Genomic DNA, 15,711 nt, shown 5'->3' with positions numbered 1-15,711 from the left:
GTCAAGAATCGTGAAAGCATTACCTCCTCGTCTCCATCAAGAGTCATTCTAGTCGCCCGAGTCGCCAGCTCCTCGAGTTCTGGATGCTATTATCGCCATTTCATTGCTTCAGACCTTTACTTGGTCTGCTGCACGATGAATGAAGATGCCTGGGCTACGTAGTCCTGCTTCGAGAAGTAGCCGAGATGGACGGTCAAGTTCTGGCCCGAGGCGCAGAAGAGATCCGTGTCATCACAGAATGATGCGAACTTGCTCGTCAGGGTCTGGCATGGGCCGAGATCCATACGAGGGAAGATCTGTGATGCAATGGTTAGTCACGCGAGAGCGGAGATAAGATCGAGGTCTGAAGGACATACGCCGTTCTTCTTTGAGGTTCCCTTGGCGAAGGGCTGGCCGGCGATGAAGGTTGGGTCACCGAACAAGACGACGGCAGCGACTATTGAGCCATGTCAGCAAACTGGCCATGACTATCACACGGCATCAAAGGTCTATAAACCTACTCTTGCTTCCGACCATGGGTGCCTGTGCAACAGTCGTGTTGAAGTTCGGGCCATCCGTGGTACCGCAAAGAGTGTCCAGCGACACTTGTGCGCCCTGCAACATGTCAGACACGACGCCGAGCATTCACTTCACGAGAAAGACATACCTGAGAGTATCCCATCAGAACGAGCTTCGACTGGGGGCACTGCTGCGCCTGTTGATTGAGAAGAGTCGTCATGTTCATCACACCAGCCGACACGGAAGGCGGATACGGGTCGAGTTGTGCCGGGTACACCAATGGCGTAATGACGGAGCCGGGAATCTGCATCGACGCGTTCATGGCAATATTGCCTAACAAACCGGCACCCTGCGCCTCGAGACTGCCACGGGCGACGATGATGTTGACCGGTGCACAAGCAGCTGGAGGGCCTGGTGGGGGAGGCTGCTGTTGAGGCAAGGCCAGAACCATGGGGACGAGGGCGGCAAGCGCCGACAGACTACTTTGAGGCTGCATCTTTTCGACTGCGAGATGTTGTTCTTTCCGGAGTAGGTGGACCACAACAGAATGTGAAAGATGTCCGTGTGTTTTATTGGAAGAACCAAAGTCGAGAACGAAATCTGAATGGAGTAAAAAGGTTGGCTGGCCCGATCTGTCCAAGTTCGTGGGGTCATGACCGTCTTCTTGTACTGACCTCCATCCAGAGTCTGGGACGAGAGAGAACGACACGTCCCTCGGCATCTCGAGAGGAGTGGGCCACCACCACACCCTCCATGTGCTGAAATGGGGGTTTTGACATCCGCTGCCAGAGCCTCTTTTGGAATCTCTGATATCACAGACATGCAGAAGAAAACAGGATGATCCCTGTCTGGGGTTGGGTGATTTGCCTGTTGGCAGGCGCCCTTCTCTTCCCGACAACACCCTTGACGTGCTCACCCACGTCCGAGCCACTCACGAAGAACCCCTGGAGAACTTCAGCGCGACTTTATCCCGAGTTGGTGTGGATTTGCAACCTTTCCCCGATCGGGGCATCGTGTGAGAAGAGACTGGGGGATGGGGGGATTTGGGCATTGGGGGAGGGCAGGAGAGCGGCCAGTGCCATCTTGCCGCAGAGCCGGAAACACGCACGAGATGGGATGAAACTATTCCCAGAATACTGCGCCGGCTGGCATACTGACACACTCATACACACACACACACGACTACTACCTTACTCACACAAATCAAAACTGACTTACGTTCTCTCTTTCGCATACAGACACACGCAAACGCACACACACACGACAGAAGTACACACGAACCTTTGTTTACAAATATCTGAACATGTCATGTGGGAGCCGACAAATTATTGTACACGAACACCACCAATTGGCTGGGCTTCATGTTTTTTGCCTCTCGGCTGCATATATGGGGCGTATGTACTGAAATGCAGCAGTCAGTAGCAGCGACCGGCACAACAAAAAGTCTGATTCTCAACATGGACGGCCGGAGGAGAGCAAGTCCCCATCTCCCGGATAAGACCCTACGCATCGGGAGACGGCCACACCCTCCGCCCGTCAAACCAGGTGGCCTTGATCTCGCCCTTGAGTAGACCTTGCGGCGTCCAATCCATCTCCGCCACCACAAAGTCCGCGCGCTTGCCAATCTGCAAAGAACCCGTCCGATCCTCCGCAAACACGCTCTTTGCAGTTCCGAATGCGCCCGCCGTGATGGCCTCGCACACACCCAGCTTGAAGTGCTCGTTGACGACCACATCGTATCCCGGCTCCCTGGCGGACCGCCGCGTCGTCGCGACGTAGGCGTTTTGCAGCGGCGCCCAGGGGGCCGTGGGGCTGTCGCTGCCGAGTGCGAGCAGCGCGCCGTGGTCTGCGAACTCGCGGTAGGCAAAGGCGCGCTCGCAGCGGTGGGCGCCAATGAGGCGCGGCCAGGCGCGGAGGATGGCCGGGTCAGCGTGGACGGGCTGGATCGAGGCCGTGAGACCCAGCTCGCCCAGGTGTTTTGCGTCCTCGGGGGATGCCATCTCGATGTGCTCGAGGCGGTGGCGGCGGCCAGGCGTGGCGTGGTTGGCGAGGGCGTTGACTGCGTTCTTGATGGCTGCGTCGCCTATCGCGTGCAGGGCGATTTGCAATCCGGCGGCGTCTGCCCTCGCGACCACGGGGCCGAGCCACTCGGCACTCCAAAAGGGCGGGGGGGAACCCACCTCGGCATAGGGCTCTGACAGGTGGGCGGTACAGGCGTCGATGATGCCGTCGGTGATGATCTTGATGCCTACGATGCGCAGGTCAGGGGAGGTGGCCTTGTTCAGCTCGTTGTGGAGTTCGATGGCTCGATCGACCTGCTTGAAGCGCTCCTCCTCGGATTCGGATGGTTTGATGAGCCAGTAGGCGTGGATGCGCATGGGCAAGTTGGGTTCCTCGGCGCGGAGCGAGCACGCTGCGTCCCATGCCGGCTCGTCCATGGCCATCTCAATCAGCCCTGTGTAGCCTGATGCGTTGTAGGTCTGCACGGCATCCTTCATGGCGTCCATCCGATCTCTCTTGGGGGCCACCTGGGCGAGATGAGGCCACACGATGGTGAGCACGGCGGCCTCGCTGAGGAGACCCGTCGCTTTGCCCTCGGCGTCGCGGTGGATCTTGCCTCCTGACGGGTCCGGCATGTTTTCGATGCCGAGCTCCTTGATGGCGGCTGTGTTGCACCAGGTCGAGTGGAGGTCCTTTGTGTCGATGAAGATTGGTCGGGGGTCAATGTCGTCAAGCATGGTCTTATCGACGCCGTCGGGAGTCATGGAGTGCATCCACAGCTTGCACATGATGCGCGGGACGTCCGGGTTGGCGACGGCGTATGCCTTGATGGCGGCGCGTATCTCTTCCAGTGACGTGCAATTTTCGAGGCTCACTTTGCGCAGCGACTGGCCGAGGAGGAGGAGATGCACGTGGCCGTCGATGAAGCCCGGCAGGACTGTTCTGCCTTCCAAGTCATGCGTGGTGACCTCTCCCGATGTGTGTTTTGCCTTAAGGTCCTCCGTTGTGCCAATGTTCTCAATAATGCCGTTGGCGATGAACATGCTCTCGGCAAAGGTGGGCTGTGTCTCAAGGCCGGCTTCGGCGTTGTGCAGAAAGATGCGCCCGTTGACGAAGAGCTCCCCTCCGCCTGCTACTTGATTTGCAGTTTCCGCCATGATTGTGATGTTTCTATCCTTGCGTTTGCGCCCAATTCCGTATGCTCAAGATGCTTTGCTAAAGAGGAAATCCGTTTGCGCCTATGTGTGTCGTTGCAATGTGTCGTTACTGACTCGGGTGGTGTGAGGGAGGGATATGGTCGGCTTTGCTGGTGAGGGGCAGCCCGCCTCTGCCTGCGTCGCTGCGGATTGCGGACCGCGGGGTTCGCATGGTGGGGTTGCGCTGGGAAGGATCTGATAAGATCTGATATGAGTTCTTTTCCACACCGCCCCTGGTCACTTATCTTATCTCGGTGTACTCGGTCAAGGGACGGTGAGGGATTCGCTTCACCGTGGTGAATGTGTTGATGCCTTCTTCATCCAGCACCGCGAAATAGGAAGGACTCGAGAAGGGAAAGAACCACCGGTAGCAAAATTAGACTGTACAGTGAGCCGATCCAGAGCCAGTCGCGGCAACCTTCCTCATGGTCCATATAAGAATTGAGGCTATTCCCACTTGAGCCCTGGATATCTTGGAAAATCGACCTGACACTTGAGCCCCAACTTCTACCTTACCGAAAGACGGTCTTGCAACTTTTAACATTATCTTTCAGATCCCTCTTGGTATTTCTTCGAACGTCGGTCGAACCTTCCATGTCTCTCTCGAAACCATTGAGATTCCTTGTCTCTTCGAGGTAAGGTACTTGCTGCCTACACTTGCTTAGGTTCCATTGCTCCTTCGTTCACATCCTGCCAGACTTCGAAGGCAATTCCCAGTTACAACAGGTATTTAACCACACCGATACTCTCAGCCTCACTTCCCCCAGACAACTTCAACCCAACCACTTCGTCAACTTAAGTACCTTTCCCCAAATTCCTCCAAGTTCAACATTCTCTTCTTCTTCTTACTCTTCATTCAACCATACTACCTTTCAATTTCTTCATCATCGTCAACATCTGGCATCGCACTTTGGGGTCTTAGGCGAGCCAATTCTACATTATCTTTCTGATTTGACGATCTTCATTTGGACAAGCAATTTTCTTTTTCTTCTTTGCGAGTCTTCCGAATCACGAGGCGTTACTTCAGGCTCAATCTAGCTGAGATACCTTCCTTCCCAGTTGCACAATGGACCCCAGTCAGGCAGTTGTTGGAGTGAAGAAAGAGCAGCATGAGGAGGTTACGACAGATGCCCCTCTCAACGCAAGATCAAGATCTACTGAGCAGTGTGCTCTACTGACATTCTCATACATGGAAAAGATGAGAAGAGTTAAAGACCCAGATCTTTGGCAGCTGTTTTACCAAAAGGTTCTTCCGCTTTTGGACGGACTCCAGCCAGCTTGCGAGACCATTTCTTCCTCTCGCAAGCTTCAACCTGCTCTGACGAAGGCAGCGGCTCACTGGCTTGACCAAATTTCTGATCTTCGCGATCAGGCGAAGCGGTCCCATCGAACTGTCATCGGTGTCCTGGGCAACACGGGAGATGGCAAAAGCTCAACCATCAATGCTCTACTAGATGAAGAGAGGTATGATCGAACACTCATCTCGGACGATGGAACCCAGCTGATTATTCTTAGCTTACTTCCCACGAACTGTATGCGCGCGTGCACCGCTGTCGCCACCGAGGTTTCTTACAACAATGATGAAGACGAAGAGAACCCATACCGCGCGGAAGTCGAGTTCATCTCTCAAGAGGAATGGTCCAAGGAAGTCAACATACTGCTCATGGAATTCTTCGCTGAAGAGACTAATGAGAGAAATGATTTGGACCCGGAAAGCGATGCAGCGAAAGCTTTAGCGAAAGTTCAAGCGGTCTATCCTTCATTGAGCCTGGAAGACTTGACTAGCAGCAATTCGGCCCAGCTGGCTACCCATCCAAGCGTGAACCACCTTCTAGGTACCACCATGACGGTGAAAAGCGGCAATGCGCAGGATATCCGCGAGCAACTCGAGCCCTACGTCGACTCGAACGACAAGGATGATGAGACGGCGGCATACTGGCCTTTGGTGAAGGTTGTCAGAATCTTTACCAAAGCCAGAGTGCTCGCTAACGGTGTCACAATCGTAGACTTGGTATGTTATTCTTTTGGTGGAACTCGATTTTATGGAAGGTAGCTGACATCAGGTCTGGTAGCCCGGCCACCAGGATTGAGATGCAGCCAGAGCTGCAGTAGCAAGCGAGTACATCAAGTGCTGTTCGGGAGTCTGGGTAGTGGCTCCAATCAACAGAGCTGTTGATAACAAAACAGCCAAGGACATCATGAGCAACTCTATCAAGCGTCAGCTCAAGCTTGATGGAGCATTCTCGGCTTTGACCATCATTTGCTCAAAGACTGACGACATGACGCTCAGCTCCGGAATAGAAAGCATGAAGTCGAAGTTGGACAAGGATACTAAGGCAGCATGGGGCCGGGTCCAAGCCCTAGGTCGCCGCACCGCGGCTCTGGAAAAGGAGCTCATGGTTGTCCGAGGTCGACGCAAGACATCCCGGGCCTCAACCATTAGCCTCGACACGGGCCGCACAGCGAAGAGAGCGCGAACCGAGCCGCCCGGTAAGCAAGTGGAGAGAGCCATGTTTGATAGTTCCTCTGAACTAGCCAATGATGGTGTCATTGACTGCGATCCGAATGCTGAGAAGCACGAAGAGCTTGCAGAGTTGAAAGAAGAAAAGCGAGAGCTGATGGACGAGGTCCATGCACGTCTGATTCGGAGACGCAACCAGCTTTGCCGAGATGCTGTCAGGAAGCACCTCGCTAAGGGTTTCAAAGAGTAAGTGAGAAACCACGCCAGAAAGTCATTGGGACTAATCGATAACCAATTTAGTCTTGATCGGCAAGATTCAGCCAACGCCAACGGACATGGGCAAGCTGATGAGGAGTTCCGAGACTACGACGAAATGTCCGCTTTGACTCCTATCTTTTGCACCAGCAGCCTCGTTTACCAAAAGATGCAAGGTCTTGTGGCCGATAACGATGATGAGACTCCTGGCTTTGACACCGAGCAGGACACAGAAATCCCCCAGCTTCAAGCTCATGCTCAGAAGTTGACCGAAGAGCTTCGAATCGCGAAGTACCAAGAAATACTTAACAGTATATGTCAAATCCTCAACTCCATCGCAATATGGGCGCAGGACACGGCAGAGACTACAGCCACGATTGACGGGGAGCGTCTAAAGTGGATGTTGGCACGCTTCAATGCCGTGAGTACTGCTTCCATCTTGGTTTAATGAAACAAGGAATTGACACTCGGCAGGATTTGAATGGCGAGGTTGAGGATTGCCGAGACAAGTTGCACGTGGCAGCAGAGACTGGTCTGTATGAGGAGATGAAGCGCTTGAGCTCTGCTGCCAGTCGCGCGGCAGTTCCTACGGCAATTGGCTGGGGCAACATGAACTTCTCTACGCTAAAGGCAACTTTTCGCCGCGGCGGCATATGGAAGATGAACAATTTCAACGAAGACTTGTTGCGACCTATCACTGATAACCTGACAGAGACCTGGGCAAACTTCTTTCGGTTCACTATCCCAGGCGTGCTCGACAACTTCTCTGTCTCCGCGACTCACCGACTAGGCGTGTTTCACGAGGATGTCATGAAGCAACTTGGGATCCAAGACTACGATCACGATGAATCACCCGCAATCGTGCAGCTTAGTAGGCAACTCGACCTTCACAAGTCAAAAGTTGTTAGACTTGCCGCTCAAAGTCGAATGGGAGTCGATGAGGCTCAGAAGGACGCCAACAGAGCGTTGACCACGCCAGTTGCCGAAGCGATGGCTCTTGGCTATGAGGAGTGTTCTCAGATGCGTGGTAAGTATGATTCCGTTAATCTGGATGTCTTCCGGAGGTCTCTGGGAGAACCTTTTGGGTACCCATACTAATCACATTGCAAACCAATATAGGAAAAGGATCAGTGAAGAAGGCCAAAGCCAAAATTGAGGAATATGTCCTCAACCGGAAGGTCAAGATGTTCCGCGACGCAATCGGAAACGTCAAGGACGTTCTTGGTGACGGCTTGAAGATGGTTGGTGAAGACATGGCGGCCGATATCAAAAATATTGGAGTTACTATGGAAGGTGACTATATGCTTGCGCTGGCAGAGAAGCAAGAGTCGGCACGCCTTAGAGAGCAGGCGTCTAAGCGGGAAATGCTCAAGTTCTTGGAGCATGCTGCGGAGCAATTCAGATAGATTGGCAAACGGCATTCCCTGAGCTGGGGAGATGTTGGGATCGGGAGACGTCAGCGGGGAACTTCATTGATGCATTAGAATTAGGCTTCATATTTATTTCAGATCGATTCATTCACTTCGATTCAGGGGCCGATGATATTGAAAAGTGATTGCTGGATCGGCCGCCAGAATCTTCTACTAAACACATTTTTCAAGGTCGAAGACGTTGGGATCGCTAGTAATATAGAATGGCGACATATAAAGGCAAAGAACAAAGGGACGATGGGAAAGAAACCGGAAACCTTTGCGGTCACGACGATACAAGGCCTGAAATGGGGAAAGCACGAATACTCTTTGAATGCAAAAAGACAACGCAGAAACAACACTTTTTCATCATAATATTAATCAGCCGTGTTATTCAGATTACCCAAGGCGGTGTAGGGCCCTGAGCGTCGCAAGGTTGTCAAAGCCCGGAAGCGGCGATGAGTAGGAGTTAAGACGAGCGGAAGGGTAGAGCATGTTGATGGCTTCAAAGTTTTGGGTTGCCTTAACGGGTTTCCCAAACTACCTGTGCCTTGAATTTGACAAATAAACACAACAGATGGCGATACGGCATGAGGGGCAAAGGACTCTGGCTGGACGAATTACTTGAGTCGAGAGGTAGGCATTTCCTAGTTGTGGGTTAGTGATGTGATCCAGCTTCCGCTTGACCTTAACGCAGCGATTCTGCAAACAATTTTCTCTGGTAGTGTATCTTGTCAACTGCTAGATGGCGCGGTTCTATATGAAAGTACTTTCCTAACGAGTGATGCAGGATTCTGTATCTGTCATGCCTTTTTTTTCCCTTTATATCCGCTTACGAATTAATTTGGGGAGCAAATTGAAGTTGGAGAGAGGCTAGAGACGGACGTACTAGCGCCAGATGGCAGAAGATGGGATAGAACCATGGCGAAAATAAAAACAATGTAGCGCCTCCTTACTTCCACCCGTCGTTGCTGTTCATATGGACTGGAATCAAATCTTTGTCATTCTTCTCTTCCCGAAGCTTTGTTAGGTGTCAAAAATGGGTGAGTGCCATTGTGATTTCTCATTCAGCTCCAAAAGAGATTCTAGCCATCGCTAATCTTGGATCGAGAGCCTGACTCAACGTCTTGATGTCATCAATTATACATTTGCTAGCAGGTACTTCATGCCGTTCCACTGCTCAATCGCACTGGGAAGGATTTGAGCAGCAGGAAGAACAAACCCACCACCAGCAGATCCAGAGGGTCTCAGCTCAATAGTCCAAGCGACTTCAGCGCCAGCAGCGCCAGTGAGGTAGTCCGGAGCGCTACCAGTGGTGGCATATAGAGTCGAGCAGCTAGGTCCGTAGGTGAAGCGAGTGCCGTAGGCCTGGGCAATAGTGTTGGCAGTGTTTGTTGCGAGAGTCATCTGGCGGGCGTGGTTGGAGGCTCGGGCAGAGCAGTCGTAGCCGTAGGGCAGGAGGATGTACTGGCCGTAGCTGTGCCAGTCGATGAAGAGCTTGATTCCGTTGCCGGCGGCGAGGCGGTCGGTGTAAGCCTTCAGGGCGACCATCTCAGGGGTGTCGCCGGCGGCCTGGCCCTTGTATGTCTCGGAGCAGTAGTTAGTCGAGGCTCCGCCGGGGAGTTGCCAGTTGAAAGGCCAGTTGCTATTGAGCGTCAGTTCTGATTCTCGTAATCAATGAAGTGATGGACGCACCGGTTGATGTCAGTACCGACGCAAGTGCTGCCGGATCTGACTTGACGGTTCTTGCGCCAAAGGCGGTCGTTTGTCTGAGTGTAAGCAAAGCCTTGGTGAAATCAGCTATTTGGTCAAAGGGCGACGATTCGTTGATCGATGCGTCTTACCGTCAGGGTTGACAATAGGCAGAATGTAAAAGTCGTACTTGTCAAGGAGAGCCTTGACAGCGGCATCATTCTTCTGGTAGCCGTCGATGAGCTGGTAGGTGAGGTATTCGACAACCTGTCGCATATTAGCAACACAAATCATATCGACATCCAATTTCGACAACTTACCATGGTGGTGATCCACTCGCGAGCGTGGACGGTGCCGTGCCAGTAGATGGCAGGCTTGGAGCCCTTACCACCGCTACCCCACAGGTGGATACCGAGGAGGGAGCGTCCGCCGTAAGAGTTACCAGCGTTGATCAACTCGGAGTTGGATGGGAAGTTGGATTGCAGATCGCGGATGAACTGCTGGTGGTCGGCAAAAGTGTGGTACGAGTCAAACCACGTCAGGCTGGGGAGAGCCTGAAGAGAGATATCGTCGTTGCCTGTTCAATGTCAGACCAAGTCTTCTTCACTGAATCTTCTTCGAAGTTCGGCATGGAGAGACGTACTCTTGTAGGGAGCAAAAGTGCCCTCTTCGGCGATGTCAGCACCAAGATCCTCGTGAAGGATGGATGTCTCGAGACCAAGCTCCTCAAACTTGGAGACATCGCCAGCGGGGATTGCAACGTCAAGGTGCTCGCTGTTGTCGAGATTGAATGGGATCGCCGCAATGTTGGCAATCTTCTTCTTGATCGACGCGGGGTCGTTATGCGTGGAAATACGGAAGGCCTTGAAGCCATCGTAGGTGATCTTCTTCTCGAGAGGGACCACAGCCGCGGCGGATGCCAGCGGCAGAACGAGGGACAGACCAGCGAGGAACTTCATTGTCAACGGCAGACTCCAGAAACGGCTTGGCGGTGCAGTGAGCTGAAGACTGGAGTGCTAGAGAAAAGCTGGGATAGCGGGAGCGATCACCCGTCTCTATTTATGGAGATCAGATTGTAAAGCAAATTGCTGATGTCACCAGTTGAAGTCTTTCGGTGAGCTATTTCGACGCAGTGTCACCAACGGCCCTTTGCAGAAAGTGGTAGGTGTGATTGCTGCTGTCTTGGTTGTACCCTGATAAGCTCTGGGGTTACGGTCTAATCCCAGCATCCCCGCGAGACTATGGCCCGGTCACTCGGCTTACAATTCCATGGTCGATTTTACCAAATTCGGTTGTAGCCATACAGGTTCGAAATATCAGAGACTTTGCCATACGACGCTAGCCTTCCCGAAGACATGGCCTGACCAGTTCGGGTGCAACAGACAGGTCGTCAAGGGTCCGACCAGCCACTGCCGTGACAATAACTCCACCTCGGAGTAGGGATGAACACTCTGGGGCTTGCATACCTAGCTCGGGCAGCTGCTATTCCAGTGAGGAGCTATGAGTTGGTCAGGCGTCGGGCTGTCAGTCGAGGACCTTTGCTAGCTTAGTGCAAACCTTGAATAACATCTGAGTTTGACTGTAAATGTTATCTGATCACCTTCCTTAACTGGATATGGAGAGAGATTAGCGAGCCTCACTCAAGGGCAAAACATACATAAGTCTATTGTCCAAGACATCCGGCTGATGATTTGCAGACAAGTCAGAATAGAATGAGGAAGGCGGGTAGTTGACATGCTCGCCTTTGCCAAGCGACTTGGGCACGCAACTCGCACGCAACCCTTCGAAATCCTTCTCACCTGCCCTTAAGGTTTAAGCTTAAAGCTCCCTCAACGGCGACGATTGGTGGCCAGCGTGCTAGTGGAACGAGCCGATCTGCATGGCCCGGGGTAGGCCAGGCTAGACCCCCGAATGTCACCCCGCGCGGCGGTTAGGACCCAATTCAGTCCGAATAGTGGCCTGCAGCTTACTGGCGATGGTTCTGATTTACCCAGGGCCATCGGGTTCTAGAACAAACGTCTGTATTTGGGAGGCCGCAGGGACTTTTGAAGCTATTCCTGAGTCCAAAGAAGTCGCCTGGTTTCTTGGGCGTCAACGTTTGGGTTGATGTATATGGCTTTGGTCGACCACTCTATCAAGAGGCAAGTAAAGGCTGGGGCGAAAGCAACTCCGCAGAGAGGGGGGATTTCACAAAAGGCAGCTCGATAAGATGGTGATTAATTGCCAAGGCTCTAAAATGCAGGCCAAGGACAAAAGCGAGTTTTCAGTCCAATTATCCCAGCTGCCAAGAATCGCTGACTTGTGGTCATGATTATCCAGTCTCAGTGTCAAAAGAGTCAAAGTCGATGCGGATATTCCTTCATCGCTCGAGCGCAATCATCGCAGCAGCACAATAGACAACCAGTGATTCCACCTCGCTCCCTTCACGGTACATCAAAAGCTTCCTAGTTCCATTGCCGGTCTAAATTTAGACAGACGGGAAGTGGTTTTGTGAGCCTTTGGGTTAATTGAGAGTAATTTCGGTCCAGATTGGCAAGTTTGTAAGTAGGTCAAGCCCAAGTTATCTAACTGTCCTCATCGTCGCTCGAATGAATATTTGCCGAGTCTTGAAACTTGACTCCCTGGGCCGTGAAGCGTTCCGTCAGGTACCGCAACTTATCCTGTGGCATCTTCTTTCCATGTCGCAGTCCACACTCCAGCAATCTCATCTCCGGCAGGATTTCCGATACCCTCTCCGGCAATGCTTCCAAATCTTCATAAAATGGGCCATTCTTCAAATTCGTCAGTGTTAGCTTTTTGAGGCTACAAGGAAGAAGCCGTGCGAGGGCCTGAACTTTCACAGGATCATAAGTCGGTGATCCATGTAAGAAATAGCCTCTACTCCAGTAGCACATCCCGTCAAAATCCAGATCCTCCAGTTTGTCGAGCCCCTGAATCGAGGTAAGAAGGCCAGGCAGAGGGATATCAGAGTCCTGGCTCGGCTCATGGCAGTCCCAAGAATTGAAGTGCAGCGTCAGCTCTGTGATCCCCAGGTTAAGACCGCAGAGGGCATCTACCACCTCTTGGGGTCGGCACAGCTGGGACGTGCCCCCCATTCGCACCAGGCGGTAGCTTGATATGAACCAAAACTTCTTGAGGCCAGGAAAACCGCTCAGGAGTTTCTTGAGCTCGGTAGGACTCAAATCTACTTGGGTTAAGATTAAGACTCTGACGCTGTTGAATTGCATGCCGGATTGAAGTCCGCAAACGGATCTCAGCCATAGGCTGTCTAGAGCCGGAGCAGCCTCTGCCAAAGAGTTGACCTGATCCGCTGGACCGTTCAACTCGATGTAAGCATCTATCAGATTAGGCAGCAGCGGAACCCTGAAGTGAGTTCTGACCGCCTCTTCAAGTGTTTTAAATGCGTTCGAGCAGCCGTGGACATTGTACTCTAAACTTCGGAGGTTGGGTGTATGAGCAACAAGCATTTCTGTCATGAAACAGCTCAAGTGCTTGCAAACTCCATGATTGAGACCAAACTGGATATCTGGCACCGTTTCTAAAGGCCTCAACTGTTCGTAAAGCCGAGTAAGAGCTTTTGGTGGTGTGATTCCGAAGTCGTTGGTTGCCCGAATGATAATACTGAGGTCTTCTTTGGCCATTTGCCCTTTTCCACCAAATAAGCCCTCAATATCTTTGACCTCAAAGGCAATCTTAGGATTCGTGACAACCGTTCTCAGAAGGCCTATCCGGCTATCTGTAGTGTTCTCGTCGAAGATGTTTGAGTAAGGAGGCGTCATAAAGGACAGTCGCTCGAATATGTGTGGGACCGTGATAACCCGAAATCTTCTCGAGGTCAATGATAGTCTCAATATGTGCGAACCTCCATTTTCATTCAATTGAATGCAGATTTGGGAAAGAATCTCTGTCGGAAGGTGCTCTAGGCTTGTCGATGTAGTCATTGGGGGCTTGGTGTGCGATTAACGGCTCCTTGCGGCTGGGATCTTGGGCTGAGAAGTTTGAGACTATTGAGCAAAGCTGCAGAGTCACGAAAGTGTTTCAACGTCTTTCCTGAAATTCAAGTGATTTTGAGCCTTATGTGCCAGATTTCATCATGTCCTCCAGAAAACTCAGTAACTTTCCAGGAGTTCTAGTGAGCCTACGGCTGCCTATTCGACCCCGCTGCGACCGTGTGACGCCTACTTACTAAGAGCCACTGAGCCAATAACAAGCTTTCATATCACATGGTCTTTTGGTGAGTCATCCGAACAGATACTGGTCTCTGTTCTTAATAGGTGATTGAAAATTTCAAGGGTCTTGCCCGAGTAAAAGCTGGTGCGGATGACTCTTAGATGCGACTTGGTCACCAGTAAGCTTCTTTCATCATTGACCCTGTTTCGATGACAAGAATCGGTTTCTTCGATGTTTCTTAGAGAAGTACTGATACTGACACAAATTTATCTTTTAGTCTTCAATTATCAAATGATTCAATGTTTTCCATATCAGCCTAATTCAGAAAGAATCCATTCTTCTTCAGTCATCGTCTCAATGGAAACCGGCAGACCTCCATCATCCAAGTTGACATACACACATCCATTTAGCCTCGAAACATCGAATTCAAAAGTGAGACCAAGTAAAACAAACTGTTTTCTAACCTGCCGCAGTTGGTCTAAGAGACCTTGAGACAACGGACCATCAAAAAGCAGTTTGTTGTGAACTAGTTGCAACTCAGGGCAGCAATCCCCAAGATTGCGCGCAAAAACGGGCAGGGAATCATGGAACGGTCTAGGGCTCTTGTATGTGACGCGCAAACTCCTTACGGCTCTTGGTAGAAGATTGACGAATATTTGTTCCGTCCCATTTCCTTGATCCTCGCCGGCCGATCCCTCAACTGCGTCTTCCCACAAGCACACACTGTCAAGCTGTAAGTTCATCAAGGCTGTGAAATGCTTTAGAGAGGTGATGAGCCCCGAATTGGGCTGATTCTGATCCGTAGTCGATGGCTCTCTTCTCCGGCCTGCCCACGTGTTGGAATGGAACTTTAAAGAAAGTCCTTCCAATTGTGGTTCAAAGCTCTCCAAGGCGTCAACCACATCTTGCGGAGCACATCTCTCGTCTCTGAGAGAATAGTAATCGTACTCAAAGTTAGTTAAAGCGGGACACCCTGTCAAGATGCCCCTGAGCTCTGAGCCCGTGAAGTTTGATGAGCTAAGTCGGAGATCCTTGACCTTTTCAAAGTGCCAGCCTTCCATCGGTGCCGTTACGCCCTGTATACGGAGGGTTTGAAGATTGGGAGCCATCTCACTCAGTGGCCGTAGAAAGGTGCCGGGCCCGAATAGCCGCAGGTGGACGTTTTTCAACAAAGGGAACATGGGCTGGCGGTGGAACGAGGACGAGTCTTGAATCGTCATTAACACTTGGAAGGCATTCCGATAGCGGCCTATACTATAGTCGAGTGTGAGGATGTTGGGCGTATGTGCGATGATGAGTTCTGCGAAGAACGCACGCACAGTGACGAGCCGCTGCATATCGTCGTCACTAAGGGCCCAACCCCGCCTACCCTCGAGAGAAGGGTGAGCACCGCCGAGGCGGAGTAGTTCCGGAACCGGGACGTCAAATTTGGAGGCTGTCTGAAGGATGAAATCCATGTCTTCCTCGTTGATGGCAGGCACGGCGCCCCGTGATGATGGACAATGGACACTAGAGACATGCGCGGCGATTGTTGGTTTGGTGACTATGGTGCGCAGTAAGTTCGCTCGGGTATCGCGAGTTGGACGAGGGCTAGATCTTCGAGGTCGACGTCTCCCCGTGCTTGTCGTGACGGTGATATGTTTGAATATGATGGGGGCTGAAATAGCCCGCAGATATTTGGAAGCCTGAGAGATCGACAAGAGTCCCGCTTGGTCGTCTCCGAGTGATGTACAGATCGCAGTCAACACCTCTGGAGGAAGATTTTCGAGCTTGGTAGCTAGCATACTGCGTAAGCACAGTGTATCTATTCAGGCAAATGTATGTAGCAGAAATTAAATGGCTCAAGACCGTTGAATGAGAACGGTTGTTGTCAGCTAGAAGTTCATGAGAATGAGGAATAAGTACGGCAGACTGCAAGAGGCACTCCGCCAAAACACTTTTTTCATGTGTCAAAGCAGAAATCGTATTTTACGGTCACCCCACTACCCAGGATAGGGTCTAGACTAGTGTAGTAACCCATAAATAGTGG

General features: G+C 51.8%; 6 protein-coding genes across 6 annotated transcripts; 1 reads left to right on the top strand and 5 right to left on the bottom strand.

Annotated features, from left to right (window-relative positions):
• Positions 1–116: 116 nt before the first annotated feature.
• On the bottom strand, positions 117–994 carry CTAM01_15733 (cutinase; the record flags this gene model as incomplete). Its single annotated transcript, XM_060531727.1, has 4 exons — positions 117–296; positions 357–436; positions 501–594; positions 647–994. 4 exons carry the CDS (start codon positions 992–994, stop codon positions 117–119), a joined length of 702 nt encoding a protein of 233 aa, XP_060373689.1.
• A 1,006-nt stretch (positions 995–2,000) lies between these two features.
• Positions 2,001–3,656, bottom strand: CTAM01_15732 (amidohydrolase; the record flags this gene model as incomplete). The annotated part of the gene is made up of 1 exon (XM_060531726.1): positions 2,001–3,656. The coding sequence occupies one exon, from the start codon at positions 3,654–3,656 to the stop codon at positions 2,001–2,003; it is 1,656 nt and encodes a 551-aa protein (XP_060373688.1).
• Positions 3,657–4,761: 1,105 nt separating this feature from the next.
• On the top strand, positions 4,762–7,817 carry CTAM01_15731 (uncharacterized protein; the record flags this gene model as incomplete). Its single annotated transcript, XM_060531725.1, has 5 exons — positions 4,762–5,706; positions 5,888–6,402; positions 6,457–6,832; positions 6,886–7,438; positions 7,531–7,817. The coding sequence occupies 5 exons, from the start codon at positions 4,762–4,764 to the stop codon at positions 7,815–7,817; spliced, it is 2,676 nt and encodes an 891-aa protein (XP_060373687.1).
• A 1,143-nt stretch (positions 7,818–8,960) lies between these two features.
• Positions 8,961–10,471, bottom strand: CTAM01_15730 (zinc carboxypeptidase; the record flags this gene model as incomplete). The annotated part of the gene is made up of 5 exons (XM_060531724.1): positions 8,961–9,465; positions 9,516–9,606; positions 9,665–9,779; positions 9,833–10,089; positions 10,156–10,471. 5 exons carry the CDS (start codon positions 10,469–10,471, stop codon positions 8,961–8,963), a joined length of 1,284 nt encoding a protein of 427 aa, XP_060373686.1.
• Positions 10,472–12,076: 1,605 nt separating this feature from the next.
• Positions 12,077–13,291, bottom strand: CTAM01_15729 (uncharacterized protein; the record flags this gene model as incomplete). Its single annotated transcript, XM_060531723.1, has 1 exon — positions 12,077–13,291. The coding sequence occupies one exon, from the start codon at positions 13,289–13,291 to the stop codon at positions 12,077–12,079; it is 1,215 nt and encodes a 404-aa protein (XP_060373685.1).
• Positions 13,292–14,307: 1,016 nt separating this feature from the next.
• CTAM01_15728 (uncharacterized protein) lies at positions 14,308–15,466 on the bottom strand (the record flags this gene model as incomplete). Its single annotated transcript, XM_060531722.1, has 2 exons — positions 14,308–14,413; positions 14,631–15,466. The coding sequence occupies 2 exons, from the start codon at positions 15,464–15,466 to the stop codon at positions 14,308–14,310; spliced, it is 942 nt and encodes a 313-aa protein (XP_060373684.1).
• Between the last annotated feature and the right edge of the window lie 245 nt (positions 15,467–15,711).

This window comes from Colletotrichum tamarilloi, assembly GCF_030869305.1.
Source record: "Colletotrichum tamarilloi strain Tom-12 chromosome Unknown Scaffold_175.1, whole genome shotgun sequence".
NCBI classification, from domain to species: Eukaryota; Fungi; Ascomycota; class Sordariomycetes; order Glomerellales; family Glomerellaceae; genus Colletotrichum; species Colletotrichum tamarilloi.
This window is presented reverse-complemented; position numbering and strand designations above follow the sequence as displayed.